The 16,473-nt window shown below is 45.5% G+C and overlaps 1 protein-coding gene across 1 annotated transcript in view; it reads left to right on the plus strand.

The window, feature by feature from the left end:
* LOC139240599 (uncharacterized) overlaps positions 1-16,473 on the plus strand; it is a 166,741-nt gene that overhangs the window by 28,217 nt on the left and 122,051 nt on the right. The window contains exon 2 of the mRNA XM_070869153.1: positions 8,297-8,447. Within this exon, the coding sequence (XP_070725254.1) occupies positions 8,297-8,447 (151 nt within the window). The remainder of the gene's footprint in view (positions 1-8,296; positions 8,448-16,473) is intronic.

The raw sequence follows: 16,473 nt of genomic DNA on the forward strand, positions 1-16,473 counted from the left end.
AGTTTTGGTTTCCATATTTACGAAAGGATATCCTTGCTTTGGCGGCAGTTCAGAGAAGGTTCACTAGGTTGATTCTGGGGATGAGGGGGTTGACTTATGAGGAAAGGTTGAGTAGGTTCGGCCTCTACTCATTGGAATTCAGAAGAATGAGAGGTGATCTTATCGAAATGTATAAAATTATGAGAGGGCTTGACGAGGTGGATGCAGAGAGGATGTTTCCACTGATTGGGGGGACGAGAACTAGAGGGCATTATCTTAGAATAAGGGGCCGCCATTTAAAACAGAGATGAGGAGAAATTTCTTCTCAGGATTGTAAATCTGTGGAATTCGCTGCCTCGGAGAGCTGTGGAAGCTGGGACATTGAATAAATTTAAGACAGAAATAGACAGTTTCTTAAACGATAAGGGGATATGGGGAGCGGGCGGGAAAATGGAGCTGAGTCCATGATCAGATCAGTCATGATATTGAATGGCGGAGCAGGCTCGAGGGGCCTACTCCTGTTCCTATTTCTTATATTTTTCTGTTCTTCTATTCAGTGAATGGGAAAAACTGTAGCAAATGGATTTCAATGTGCGGAATTGTGAGGTCATCCACTTTAGACCTAAAAAGGGTAGAACAGGGTACTTTCTAAATGTTGAAAAGCTAAAAACAGTGGAGTTCCAAAGAGACTTCGGGGTCCAGGTACATAGATCATTAAAATGCCATGAACAGGTACAGAAAATCATCAAAAAGGCTAATGGAATGCTGGCCTTTATATCTAGAATAGAAAAAAGAAAGAAAGACTTGGATTGATATTAGCGCCTTTCACGACCACCGGACGTCTCAAAGCGCTTTACAGCCAATGAAGTACTTTTGGAGTGTCGCCACTGTTGTAATGTAGGAAACGCGGCAGCCAATTTGCGCAGGGCAAGCTCCCACAAACAGCAGTGTGATCATGAGAAGCGAATCTGCTTTCGTGATGTTGACTGACAGATAAATAGTGCCCAGCACACCGGGGATAACTCCCCTGTTTGTCTTCGAAATAGTGCCATGGGGTCATTTACGTTCACCTAAGGGAGCAGATTAACGTCTCATCCAAAAGACGTAGATACAAGGCGGGTATAATTTATGCTGCAGCTATACAAAGCCCTGGTTAGACCACACCTGGAGTACTGCGAGCAGTTCTGGGCAAAACCCCTTAGGCAGGGTGTATTGGCCTTGGAGGGAGTGCAGAGTGAGTTTATCAAAATAATATCTGGACTCCAAAGGTTAAATTACGAGGAGAGATTACATAAATTAGAGATGTATTCCCTGGAGTTTAGAAGGTTAAGGGGTGATTTGGTCAAAGTTTTCAAGATATTAAAGGGAACAGATAGGGTAGATGGAGAGAAACTATTTCTGCTGGTTGGGGAGTCTCGGACTCGGAGACATAGTCTAAAAATTAGAGTCAAACTTTTCAGGAGTGAAATTAGGAAACACTTCTACATACAAAGGGCTCAAGTTTCGACCTGAGTTGCTCCTATTTTTTTGGAGCAATTAGTTTAGAATGGAGCATCTTAGAAATTGCAATTCTCGGCATTTAGTTTGCTCCAGTTTGAGTCAGTTAGAATAGTTTTATTTTAGAACAGATTTTGTTTTTCAAAAGGGGGTGTGTCCAGCCACTTGCGCCTGTTTTGCAAGCTTAGGCAGCGAAAACTTACTCCAAACTAACTTAGAATTTTCTATGTTTCTATAAATATATTCAAAAAGGAGTTAGATGAAGTCCTTACTACTAGGGGGAATCAAGGGGTATGGTGAGAAAACAGGAATGGGGTACTGAAGTTGCATGTTCAGCCATGAACTTATTGAATGGCGGTGCAGGCTAGAAGGGCCTGCTCCTGCACCTATTTTCTATGTTTCTAAGTGTAGATTCTCGTACGCTCAGAAAAACCTTGCCTACACTTATAAATCAGGCGTCGGGAACGAGAGGTGGGGGGAGGGAAGCTTACAAACATTAAACATTTCACTTTTACAAATAAAGAGCCATCATCAATAATAAATGATAAATAAATCAATCAAAAAAATTAAAAAATTAAATATAAAAAAAATTATTAAAAAAATCAGTCAATAAATAAAAAATTATTTCTACTCACCTGTAGCACCGGGAGCCCCCCAACAGTGTGCTGGGACGCCCCCCCACAGTGTGCTGGGACGCCCCCCCCCCCCCCCCCCCCCACAGTGTCTCTCTCTCTCTCTGTCTCTGTCAATGTCTCTCTCTCCTTATGGGAGATGCGCCGTTTTTCCAGAGGGCGGAAACTTGGGCCCAAAGGGTGATAGAAGTTTGGAACTCTCTGCCGCAAATGGCAATTGCTGCTAGATCAATTGTTAATTTTAAATCTGATATTTTTGTTAACCAAAGGTATTAAGGAATATGGGACAAATGATATGGAGTTAGGTCGCAGATCAGCCATGATCTCATTTGATGGCAGAATAGACTTGAGGGGCTAAATGGCCTACTCCTGTTCACATGTTCCTATGTACCATGCGGTCTGCAGAATATTGTATACGTCAGACAAATCAAATTGACTAGTAACCTCCTGGTTATCATGTAACCTATGTAGCCAATCTTATTTGTAAAGAGTGATTCATTACAATCATACTGTTGGCCAAAATGTTATACTTGTATATTTTTCATTGAAAAATAGTTGGTCACTTTAATAAGTGGTAACCTTGCTGGTCACTTTAAAAAAAAAATTCAGGTTAAAAACATAAAATTGAGTCATTCAATCCATCTAGATCCCACTTTTTTAGGGCATATTTTGGATGTGCTTAGAAAATTGTTGTCATTGTCTTGCTTTGGAGCTATGCTCATCGATACCTTTGATTAGATCAAGAATTAGTTTATAGAAAATGTTAGCCCAGAATTTCCTGGAGATTTGCGCAATTGTAATGGTGCATCAATATTGCACCAGGAAATTATGGCATCAGTAACTTCAACAATTACTTACTCCACTCCCTAATTTCTTGAGACTTTCGCGCCACTCTGCCATTTCCCTTACCAAAACAGTTGAACAGCTAATTATCATGGCTGTGCACCCCATTAAAATCAATGGCGAGATCGAGTTTGCTGAATTAAAGCCACTGTGATCGTCACTGCCACTTAGACCATTGCAGAATGGCACTGGTCGGCTGAGTTTACAGGAATCATAGCAGGAATACATTTAAAAGAGGCATCATCGCTTCTGAGTGTTATTTGCTATCTGCATTCTAGATTTTCCTTGTCAGATTGATCAAAGCAGAGACCACATTTTTCAATGTTTCATCATCATCATCATTATCGGAATCGAGGAAGACTTGCTTCCACTCTTAGCATGAGTTCTTAGGTGGCTGTACAGTCCATTACGAGAACCACAGTCTCTGTCACAGGTGGGACAGACAGTGGTTGAAGGAAAGGGTGGGCGGGGAGCCTGGTTTGCCGCACGCTCTTTCCGCTGTCTGTGCTTGATTTCTGCATGCTCTCGGCGATGAGATTCGAGGAGCTCAGCGCCCTCCCGGAAGCACTTCCTCCACTTAGGGCGGTCTTTGGCCAGGTACTCCCAGGTGTCAGTGGGGATGTCACACTTTATCAGAGAGGCTTTGAGGGTGTCCTTGTAACGTTTCCGCTGCCCACCTATGGCTCATTTGTCATGGACGAGTTCCGAGTAGGGCGCTTGCTTTGGCAGTCTCTTATCTGGCATGCAAACTATGTGGCCTGCCCCGCAGAGCTGATCAAGTGTGGTCAATGCTTCAATGCTGGGGATGTTGGCCTGGATGAGGACGCTAATGTTGGTGCGTCTGTCCTCCCAGGGGATTTGTAGGATCTTGCGGAGACATCGTTGGTGGTATTTCTCCAGCGACTTGAGGTGTCTACTGTACATGGTCCACGTCTCTGAGCCATACAGGAGGGCGGGTATTACTACGGCCCTGTAGACCATGAGCTTGGTGACCGTTTTGAGGGCCTGGTCTTCAAACACTCTCTTCCTCAGGCCGTCGAAGGCTGCACTGATGCACTGGAGGCGGTGTTGGATCTCATCGTCAATGCCTGCTCTTGTTGATAGGAGGCTCCCAAGATAAGGGAAGTTGTCCAGGGCCGCGCTGTGGATCTTGATGTCTCGGGGGTTGTGCTGTGCAATGAGGACAGGCTGGTGGAGGACCTTTGTCTTACTGATGTTTAGCGTAAGGCCCATGCTTTTGTATGCCTCAGTAAATAGGCCGACTATGTTCTGGAGTTCAGCCTGTGTATGCACAGACGCAGGCGTCGTCCGCGTACTGTAGCTCAACGACAGAGATTGGAGTGGTCTTGGACCTGGCCTGGAGATGGCGAAGGTTGAACAGCTTCCCACTAGTTCTGTAGTTTAGTTCCACCCCAGCAGGGAGCTTGTCAACTGTGAGGTGGAGCATGGCAGCGAAGAAGGTTGGGGCGATGATGCAGCCCTGCTTGACCCCGGTCCAGACTTGGATTGGGTCTGTGATGGATCCACTGATGAGGATCACGGCCTGCATGTCATCGTGGAGCAAGCGGAGGATGGTGACGTACTTTTGGGGGCATCCGAAACGGAGGAGGACGCTCCATAAACCCTCGCAGTTGACCGTGTCAAAGGCCTTTGTGAGGTCATGTATAAGGGCTGGCGCTGTTCCCTGCAAAAATCACGTCCTCTGCCCCAGAGGGGACGAAATCCACACTGCGACTCTGGGAGGAGCTCCTCGGCTATGGGGCGAAGATGGTTGAGGAGGACGCTAGCGACAACTTTCCCAGTGGCTGATAGCAGGGAGATTCCTCTGTAGTTGCCGCAGTCGGACTTGTCCCCCTTTTTTTAAAAGATGGTCACGATCACTGCATCTCTGAGATCTCCCGGCATGCTCTCCTCCCTCCAGATGAGAGAGATGAGGTCATGTATTCGCGCCATACTTCAGTGCCTCAGTAGGGATTCCATCCGCTCCCGAAGCCTTGTTGTTTAGCTGTCTTATGGCTTTTTCTACCTCGTGTAGAGTTGGGGTCTCAGAGGCAGTGGCAGGTAGCATGCTGCGGGATGGAGTTGAGAACACTTGAGTCAAAGGCAGAGTCTTGATTGAGGAGATCTTCGAAGTGCTCCTTCCAGCAGGCCCTGACAGCATCGGTGTCCTTGTTTTCCCGTTCTTGGCCAGCACTGGTGTGTGGCCTTGGATGTTTGGCCCGTAGGTGGCCTTGACTGCGATGAAGAATCCTCACACATCATGGCTGTCGGCCAGCTGCTGTATCTCCTGTGCTTTCTCCATCCACCACCTGTTCTTTAGGTCCCAGGTTTTTTATTGGACCTTAGCCTTGAGCCGTCTGTAATGCTGCTTTGCTGCTCCCAAGTTGGGTTGTTGCTTAAGGCTCAGAAATGCCCTGCAATGTAATGTGAATGTTAGTTATACTTAATTCTTGTACTGCTTTGTCTGTGCTTTTGGTCCTCTGTCCTAATATCTTAATGTGTGGTTCGGTGTAAAATCTTTGTAATTGCTCCTGTGAAGCACCTTGGTACGTCTACTACTTTAAAGGCACTATATAAATACAAGTTGTTGTTGCGAGATACTGTAATTAAAAAAAAAAACTGAGATAATCCTTGAAACACTGTAATTTTGCCTCTTGGGTGACTGTTTTCTGCTTTGCTTCTGAAACTGCTTTATATAGAATCGTACCGCACAAAGGGAAGCCATTTGGCCTATCGTGCTTGTGCTGGCTCTTTGAAAGAGACATCTAATTAGTCCCACTTCCCACAGCCCTGCAAATTTTTTATTTTTCAAGTATATATCTAATTACCTTTTGGAAGTTATTAATGAATCTCTCAAGACAATATTACTCGTTCTTTTTCACTGTATATAGTGCCAAGTTGTGTTGTCTTTGATTCAGTACTGAATCCTGTAGATATTTCTCTCTGATGCCAATCAGGAGTAAAGTGCGACACTCTTCTGAGAATCCATAACTCCCAGCCATAGTCTCGTGATATAGTGTGAGTTACAGAAGAACTGTTTATTTCGCTAATAATTTTTGTTCTTGTGCCAATACTTATTCAGTATTTATTCCTGTTTATATCTTTCAGCAATTTGCTGCCGGATATAAATAAATAAAGAAATACATTAGGTGTCCCTCTGAAACATTTGGTGTAGAGAAAAGTAAATGGAACTAGAGGCAACCAGCATGCTAATTAGGATGTAGTTGTATGGTATACAGTATCCATTTGCAGCTTGTAATACCTTATATTTATTGTCTGGCTGTGATTGGAACCGTTCATTTCATAGGAACAGGAGTAGAACATTTAGTCCCTCGAGCCTGTTCATTTTCAGGATGGAACTGTATGTTGCCTTGTTTCTAGTAAATCAATCAATGTTTCCCATACCTGTTGCTCATCCTGGTAGCCATCATCATCGCTCCTTCAGGTCAGAGAGGTGTAATCCTGAGTGTATCTGACGCACACCTGGCCCTATCCTCAATGGCAAGGAAAGCAGTGGCAGCACATTGTAGGCACAGCATGTCATGCTGCGAGTGTGTGAGGTAAAAAGAGTAAAGAAAAGGAAAATGGCAAACTGCTGTGAGTCACCATCTCCAGTGCTGCGTGTTCTCCCTCTGGCAATGATATCAATGTTCTTCAGACTCCCTACTGTTGGGTGCAAGGTTATCCTGCAAGAAGATTAGAAGTTGGTTAGTGTGTGACATGTGAAAAAATTGTGAAAATGTGTGAGGCAGCTTAACTGAGTGCATGCTGAGAGGAAGAAGCTGGAAATGTGTGCAAAGAGTGGGAGGGGGGAAAGGGAGTCATTGGATGAGAGAAAGTGGGTACAGTGTGAAGTGTCGGGCCGAAATTGAGCCCCACCCCAAACAGTGCGCACTCACCTTTCTTTTAAGGATTGGGGCGGAGATGCGACAGAAATTCAGAATGTATTTTTCCAGCGGGGTAGTGTTCCGGGTGGGTGCCTTCGGTCTTGTGGCATTCAATCGGATCGGCCACCCCTCCCAGTCATCAGTGCGACGCCAATGTGCCACGGCACACTGATGTGTCACAACGTTCCTCCCCTTCAGTTAAAGGGAAGGGCCGCTGTGAGGTCCACTGGGCCACTAGGGAGGGTCTCGGCCAGGCCAGCGGCCTCGCACCCAAGAGGGGGAGCCGGGCTGCCTGTTGGCGGCCCGGCCGAACCCGTGGGCACTATTATCGGGCTGACCTGGCAGTCGGCCGAAAAATAAAATAAAATGGTGTCCGCGACATTACGTCCCACCCTTTAAGGGTGGACCCACTGCCCAGGCACAAATAGCTTCCCGCTGGGGAAAGCTGTTGGGGAAACCGACCACCGGCCGATTTTCTCCCGTGGGGCTGTTTCCTGCACAGGGTTGAAACGGGGGTTGCTGCCGGTCGGTGGGGGGCCCGCTGTGCCCGACGGGAGGGGAGCACGGGCGGCGCTGTCGCGATTACCGCTGCAAAACCCAGGTAGGGCAATTTACAAACTGGTCCTTATTCCGCACCGACTAGGCGGAGAGTCATTACCAACCCGTGGCCACCTGTTTAAGCAATTTCAGCCCCTCAGAATTTAAGAAAATTGTGAGTTTTAATCCAAGTCCAAACAAAGTAAAAGAAAAAAAGACTTGGATTTATATAGCGCCTTTCACGACCACTGTTCATCTCAAACTGCTTTACAGCCAATGAAGTACTTTTGGAGTGTAGTCACTGTTGTAATGTATGAAACGTGGCAGCCAATTTGGGCACAAGCAAGCTCCCACATACAGCAATGTGATAATGATCAGATAATTTTTTTTGTGTTGATTGAGGGATAAATATTGGCCAGGACACCGGAGATAACTCTCCTGCTTCACTTTGAAATAGTGCCATGGGATCTTTTACATCCACTTGAGAGAGCAGACGGGGCCTCGGTTTAACATCTCATCCGAAAGATGGCACCTCTGAGCACTGCACTGGAGTTTCAGCATTCAGCAGAATGTTTGTGCCAGTTTTGAGGGCAGTCGCAGGTATTGAGCCGGTGAACAGAAAGAGATGTAGCAAAGTGTCCTGTTGTGATTGAAGGAGGGGCTTTTGCAGTGGAAGAGGATCATTTGGTAATGTTAGGAGGAAAAGTGTGATATTGTAGGACTGTATCCAGAGTAAGAGAAGTCTCACCTTGGCACCCTGGTAAGTTTTCTGGCACTGGCAGGTCCTGGGCGGTCGAGCATGCTTATCACTCATTTAAAAAAGGACCAATTATCAAAATCAATCAGGCCCATCACCCACCCGATAAACTGTCAATGAAAATATTTAATGTCAGCTCAGTTTTTAAATGTTGTCTGTTACAGATGTCACTGCACCTCTTGTTGTGCAGGTCGAAGTGGAAAACTCTACTTCCATCCAGATTGAGTGGGACTCGCATCTTCATTCTATATTGGAATGTGTCCTTTTCGTCTTTGTAAAAGGAAGCAAGGAAGATGAAATATTTTTACTGCCCAGGTAAAACAATATACAGAAGGGATTGAGGGGAGAAATAAGATTTTATAAATGTTTACAGTTTTTCCCTCTTTATTGCTCCTTTACCGGAACTTGAATCAGGAAAACGTTCTTGAAACTGGTGAACACCAGATATGGATTGCATAATTAAAAGCATTTCAGACAAGTATGACAGTCGTAATGCTGAGGGACTTTGAAATATTTTAATGTCATGGTCCATTCTTATAAGACGCAACCCAATAATTGCATTTTGTTATTATGCTAATACCCTGTTCAATTTAAAATCAGGGTTTCTGTTCCACGTTTGTGAAGTTACAGTGATGAAGCATTAGCAGCTGTGACAAAGTTCCCAGCCATAAAAATACATAGAAGTCATAACATAGAAACAGGCAATACGGCCTAACCAGTGCCTGTTGGCATTAACATAGAAACATAGAAAACAGGTGCAGGAGTAGGCCATTCAGCACTTCAAGCCTGCACCACCATTCAATAAGATCATGGCTGATCATGCAACTTCAGTACCCCATTCCTGCTTTCTCTCCATACCCCCTGATCCCCTTAGCCGTAAGGGCCATATCTAACTCCCTCTTGAATATATCCAACGAACTGGACACCACAACTTTCTGTGGTGGAGCATTCCACAGGTTCACCACTCTCTGGGTGAAAATGTTTCTCCTCATCTTGGTCCTGTATGGCTTACCCCTTATCCTTAGACTGTGACCCCTGGTTCTGGACTTCCCCAACATCGGGAAAATTCTTCCTGCATCTAACCTGTCCAGTCCCATCATAGTTTTATATGTTTCGATGATATCCCCTCTCATTCTTCTAAATTCCAGTGAGTATAAGCCGAGCCGATCCAGTCTTTCTTCATATGTCAGTCCTGCCATCCCGGGAATTAGTCTGGTGAACCTTCGCTGCACTCCCTCAATGGCAAGCACGTCCTTCCTCAGATTAGGAGACTAAAACTGCACACAATATTAAAGGTGTGATCTCACCAAGGCCCTGTACAACTGCAGTAAGACCTCCCTGCTCCTATACTCAAATCCTCTTGCTATGAAGGCCAACATGCCATTTGCTTTCTTCACCGCCTGCTGTACCTGCATGCCTACCTTCAGTGACTGATGTACCATGACACCCAAGTCTCGTTGCACCTTTCCTTTTCCTAATCTGTCATCATTCAGATAATATTCTGTCTTCCTGTTTTTGCCACCAAAGTGGATAACCTCACATTTATCCACATTATACTGCATCTGCCATGCATTTTCCCATTCACCTAACCTGTCCAAGTCACCCTGCAGCCTCTTGGCATCCTCCTCACAGCTCACACTGCCACCCAGCGTAGTGTCATCTCCATGCGAGCAAATAGTCCATCCGAATCACATTTACCCGCCTTGTTCCCATATCCCTTCATCTCCTTTTCCTCATTTATCCAATCTAATTTTGTATGTTGACATAGTTTCTATCTCAACCCCTAACCCTGGAAGTGAATTCCGCAGCCTCAACTCTCTGTAAAAAGAGGTTTCTCCTGCCCTCTGTTCCATTACATATAATTTTGTACCTAGGGTTTCTTGTTCGTGACCCCTCAATTATTGTAAACTGTCTGCTTCTATCTACCTTGTTCCATCCTTTAGTCATTTTAAATATTTCTATCTTATCACCCTGTAATTTGCATTGTTATAACAAAAAAAAAACACTTTTTCCAAGTCATATTTGCATTTCCTCATATTAGACAGCACTGAATTTGTGTTGTACCACCTCTAAAGTCCTCCATATACTTCCTATAGTTTAGGGCTTGTGTATGTTCTACTTGTGTCCGTCAACCCTATGTTAATATCCTCTGGTCCTGAGCTTATTGTATCCTGTCTCCCCTCAGTCTTTTCTGCAGTGATGATACATTTAAGTAGCTTGAGCCTTTCTTCACAATTTAATCCGCAGTCAGCCTCATCACTCTTCTGTGAACCCTTTCGAATGCATATATATCTTTTTTGAGGAAGAGTGATCAAACTTTCATGTCTTACTCAAACTTGGGTCAAATTTTAAGTTCAGGAAGCGGTTCACCACCACGGTCAGATGCTGGCCTTGCTAACGACACCCATACCCCAAGAATGAATTTAAAAAAGAAACATAGAAATCTCTTCGTGGATGGTATTATAGAGTACATCAAGGGAAATTATTGAAATAGTAGGGCAGTCTACCAACACAAAATGGAATTCATTCAGAGCTTGGAGGGAAAAGAGTACCCAATATAATTCACCCATGGTAAATATGTTTTGGGATTTACAAAACTCCATGGGGTTCAAGGATCAACTTGAAAAGAAAGGTTAGCACAGTGACAGCATTGGAACTGCTTGCCAAGTTCTTATCAATATGACTGGTGTTGTCAGAGGGATCCACACTGTCGGAATAAAGACTCAAGACCCAGGAGTGATTTTATTGGTCAGCACACATGAGTAATACAAGCACGCGATGCATGAAAATCACAAATGATATCCTATGTGACTGTGACAATAGTAAATTAACCCTCCTCGTCCTTCTCGACCTGTCCTTGGCCCCACCTATTTCTCATCTGCATGCTGCCCCTTGGCAACATCATCTGAAAACCCAACGTCAAGTTCCACATGTACGCTGACAACACCCAGTTTTACCTCACCAACAACCCTCTCGACCCCTCCACTGTCTGTAAATTTCACACAGCTTGTCCAGAATGAGAGAAAATTTCCTCCACCAAAAAAAAAAATATTGGCACAACCGAAGCCATTGTCTTCAGTCCCCACCGCAAACTCTGTTCCTTAATCACCAACTCCATCCCTCTCCCTGGCAACTGTCTGAGGCTGAACCAGACTGTTCAGAAATGGACTGGTAGCATAGTGGTTCTGTTACTGCACTAGTAATCCAGAGGCCTGGACTAATGATCCAGAGATGTGAGTTCAAATCCCACCACAGGGAATTTAAATTCAGTTAAATGAATCTAGAATAACAGGCTGCTATCAGTAATGGTGACTATGGGGCTCAATTTTGCCCAAGCCCGTTTTTTGGCATATTGCCAGAGTTACACCAATTTTTCTAGGCCAGAAATGCACCAAAATTATTTGTCCAAAGTTTCCCGCTGTATTTTTCAAATTTGGCACTGTGCAGCCTGTCCAGTAACCTCAGGAGTGGGGGTGGGAGGAGCCTGCTGTCTACGCCGAAAAAAAAACAATGCTGCATCTTCTGCGCATGCGCGAAAAAAAGAGGACATTTTTGACGTGATCCCAATGGGCGCGCATGTGCAGTACAGCTCCAGGCCTGCGATCGGTCATTTTAATGAGCCAGTTCTGTGTGACAACGTTGAATGGTGTGTGAGAGCATTGGAAAAATCGGAGCTGCAATAGAAGATGCAACGCGGTGCAAGGATCAAGAATTTCTCACAGGATGAAGTGGAGGCACTATTTACTGTGATTGAGAACAGAGGGCAGGAGCTGGACACCAGCAGTGGTCACATAAAAGTTCCACCCAAAGAACTGAAGAAACGCTGGAACCAAGTTGCAGAAGATTACTGTGTAATGGTGACCACCACAAGATCTGGAGGCCAGTGTACAAGTAGTGGCAGGACCTTGGTCAAGTAGTTAGTGTAAGTAATAGTTTCATTTATTCAATGGAATTACAATTGTAAATGTGACCAGCTGTATATGTCCCACCCAGCAGAAAGACACCCTCTCTTTAAAAATTTGCATTTTCATCTTTGCAGAAGAAGGTGGCACATAACAAAAGGGAAAGATCTTGAACAGGAGGAGGCCTGGCAAATCTGTAGCCACTGACACCTTTGGAAGAGAGGGTCACTGCTTTGATGGGTCCTGCCCAGAGAAAAGCAACTACCACTGCACAAGCCGGGCCCACACTGGAGGGAGAGGGTAAGTCCTGCATATTCCACAGTCTGGCTTTGCTAAATGTTAAGTACTGCGCGGGCTAGCCATGCTTCGGTTCATGGGGATGTCTCCATCAGCTACGCTTCGGTTGATGCAATGTGCGATCATTCATCGTGGTACTTCAAATCGGCCTGCTGCCTGCGCTGTGTGAGCCTACTCACGCCACCCTGCCCCCTCCTCTGCTGCTAACCATTTGTCTGTTCTGTTATATTTTGCAGAACTTGAGGCCAATCCTGATGATGCAGAAGAAAATTCAGACGAGGATGAGGCTGAACAGGAGAACATCTTCCAATCCCACCTTCCAGACCTAGAGCATGGGGGTGGGGGGGGAGGGGATGGGGATTGATGAAGCCCCCATTGTTTTACTGAATCTGGAGGAGGTGCAGGTGCCGCCCATTGAGGTGTTAGCCTCTTCCGTGACTAACAGTTTGAGTGTTGGTGGGACATTCCATGGTTTCCTACTGTCCGAGGCTGTGGGGCCCAGTGGTGTGGTTTAGCGAGGCACACCCAGGGCCCCACCTTCCGAGGCTGTGGGTCCCAGTGGTGGGGTGCGAGCCACACCCAGGGTGAGAAGGGGAAGGAGAGCTCGACCGCGCTCTCCTGAGGTACAGGATCTAACTGATGTGCTTCAGATGATGGCAGTGAGTGGGGAGAGCATTGACCTTACGCGATCACACCTGGACACCATCAGTGGGGTGGGTGATAACGTAGCGGAACTGTTGGGAGAAGTAACAGCAATCTCACGAGAAATGGGAACAATGTCCAGGACCATGAGTGAGGGAATACCTCAGTCAGCTGAAACCAGGTCAGTGAACATCAGGGAGAGAATGTCCGAGATGGTGCAAACACAATCAGTGAACATGAGGGAGGGAATGTCACAGGTAGTTGAGACAGTTTTGCTCAACATGAGGGAAGGAATGTTGCAGGTCGCTAAGACACTGTCAGGGCGCATGAAGGACGGCATGTTGGAGTCAGCTGCTCCAATAAGGGAACACGCCCAGACCCTGCGCCCACTGACAGAATCAACTGCCACTCCCACTCCAATCCCCACACCACACCAGCCTCTGAAGAGCCCCAAGCCGGGCCCTCCACATTGCCGCCAGCCCCCCTCCCCACAACAGGGACGCACTACCCGAGACCTTAAAGAATAAGCTTGGTATCAACCCCAGAAACACTGCGCCACTGCTTGTAGGCAGGGGTGGTGGAGTCACCAAGAACAAGTGCAGCGGGTGGTCTTAGAATAAGTGAGTATGCAGGTACAGCAAGTAATCGGGACGGCCAATGGAATGTTGGCCTTTATTGCAAGGGGGATAGAGTATAAAAGCAGAGAAGTCCTGTTGCAACTGGTACAGGGTATTGGTGAGGCCACACTTGGAGTACTGTGTACACTTTTGGGCTCCGTATTTAAGGAAGGATATACTTGCATTGGAGGCTGTTCAGAGAAGGTTCACGAGGTTGATTCCGGAAATGAGGGGGTTGACTTATGAGGATAGGTAGAGTAGATTGGGCCTATACACATTGGAGTTCAGAAGAATGAGAGGTGATCTTATTGAAACATATACGATAATGAGGGGGCTCGACAAGGTGTATGCAGAGAGGATACTTCCACTCATAGGGGAAACTAAAACTAGGGGATATAGTCTTAGAATAAGGAGCCGCCCATTTAAAACTGAGATGAGGAGAAATTTCTTCTCTAAGGGTTGTAAATCTATGGCATTCTCTGCACCAGAGAGCTGTGGAGGCTGGTTCATTGAATATATTTAAGGTGGCGATAGACAGATTTTTGAGCGATTAAGGGCTGATGGCTTGCATCCTCGGGTCTTAAGAGAAGTAGCGGCAGGGATAGTGGATGCATTGGTTGTAATTTACCAAAATTCCCTGGATTCTGGGGAGGTCCCAACAGATTGGAAAACTGCAAATGTAACGTCCTTATTTAAAAAAGGAGGCAGACAAAAAACAGGAAACAATAGACCAGTTAGCCTAACATCTATGGTGGGAAAATGTTGGAGTCCATTATTAAAGAAGCAGTAGCAGGACATTTGGAAAAGCAAAATTCGGTCAGGCAAAGTCAACATGGATTTATGAAGGGGAAGTCATGTTTGACACATTTGCTGGAGTTCTTTGATGATGTAACGAACAGGGTGGATAAAGGGGAACCAGTGATGTGATGTATTTGGACTTCCAGAAGGCATTTGACAAGGTGCCACAAAAGGTTACTGCACAAGATAAAAGTTCACTGGGTTGGGGGTAATATATTAGCATGGATAGAGGATTGGCTAACTAACAGAAAAGAGAGTCAGGATAAATGGTTCATTCTCTGATTGGCAACAGGCAACTAGTGGGGTGCCGCAGGGATCAGTGCTGGGACCTCAACTATTTACAATCTATATTAACGACTTGAAAGAAGAGACTGAGTGTAACGTAGCCAAGTTTGCTGACGATACAAAATTGGGAAGAAAAGCAATGTGTGAGGAGGACACAAGAAACCTGCAAAAGGGCATAGACAGGCTAAGTGAGTGGGCAAAAATTTGCAGATGGAGTATAATTTTGGGAAGTGTGAGGTTATGCACTTTGGCAGAAAAAAAATCAAAGAGCAAGTTATTATTGAAATGGAGAAAAATTGCAAAGTGCTGCAGTACAGCGGGACCTGGAGGTCTTGGTGCATGAAACTCTTTTAGAGTTTATCTGTAAAACATAAAACATTAAACCGTGCCACCCGCCCTGGCTGACACAGCAGACATTTACAAGGCCCCTTTTTTTTCTTTTTTTTTGGTTTTTTTTTGGGGCGCTAAAATCAAATTTTTTCCGGTGCCCCCTATAAAAGGGAAGGGGACACTAAAAGCACCGACAATTAAAACAAATTAAACTTTAAAACGTAAATTCAAATTAAAATTTGGTTGCCGGGCGTGATGATGCACTCCAGTCCCTCCGGTGCCCACCTCTCGCGGAAGGCCGCGAGTGTACCGGTGGACACCGCGTGCTCCATCTCCAAGGACACCCTGGACCGGATGCAAGAGCGGAAGAGAGGCAGGCAGTCAGGTTGAATGACCCCCTCGACCGCCCGCTGCCTGGACCGGCTGATGGCATCTTGGTGCATGAAACACAAAAGGTTAGTATGCAGGTGCAGCAAGTGATTTAAACTAATATGGCAGGGGGATGGGAACCAATGCAGGGAGACAGAGGGAAACAAAAAGGAGGCAAAAGACAGAAAGGAGATGAGGAAAAGTGGAGGGCAGAGAAACCCAAGGCAAAGAACAAAAAGGGCCACTGTACAGCAAAATTCTAAAAGGACAAAGGGTGTTAAAAAAAACAAGCCTGAAGGCTTTGTGTCTTAATGCAAGGAGTATCCGCAATAAGGTGGATGAATTAACTGTGCAAATAGATGTTAACAAATATGATTGGGATTACGGAGACGTGGCTCCAGGATGATCAGGGCTGGGAACTCAACATCCAGGGGTATTCAACATTCAGGAAAGATAGAATAAAAGGAAAAGGAGGTGGGGTAGCATTGCTGGTTAAGGAGCAAATTAAGGCAATAGTTCGGAAGGACATTAGCTTGGATGATGTGGAATCTATATGGGTAGAGCTGCAGAATACCAAAGGGCAAAAAACGTTAGTGGGAATAGTGTACTGACCTCCAAACAGTAGTAGTGATGTTGGGGAGGGCATCAAACATGAAATTAGGGGTGCGTGCAATAAAGGTGCAGCAGTTATAATGGGTGACTTTAATATGCACATAGATTGGGTTAACCAAACTGGAAGCAATACGGTGGAGGAGGATTTCCTGGAGTGCATAAGGGATGGTTTTTTAGACCAATATGTCGAGGAACCAACTAGGGGGGAGGCCATCTTAGACTGGGTGTTGTGTAATGAGAGAGGATTAATTAGCAATCTCGTTGTGCGAGGCCCCTTGGGGAAGAGTGACCATAATATGGTGGAATTCTGCATTAGGATGGAGAATGAAACAGTTAATTCAGAGACCATGGTCCAGAACTTAAAGAAGGGTAACTTTGAAGGTATGAGGCGTGAATTGGCTAGGATAGATTGGCGAATGATACTGAAGGGGTTGACTGTGGATGGGCAATGGCAGACATTTAGAGACCGCATGGATGAACTACAACAAT

This window comes from Pristiophorus japonicus, chromosome 2 (genome assembly GCF_044704955.1).
Source record: "Pristiophorus japonicus isolate sPriJap1 chromosome 2, sPriJap1.hap1, whole genome shotgun sequence".
NCBI classification, from domain to species: domain Eukaryota; kingdom Metazoa; phylum Chordata; class Chondrichthyes; family Pristiophoridae; genus Pristiophorus; species Pristiophorus japonicus.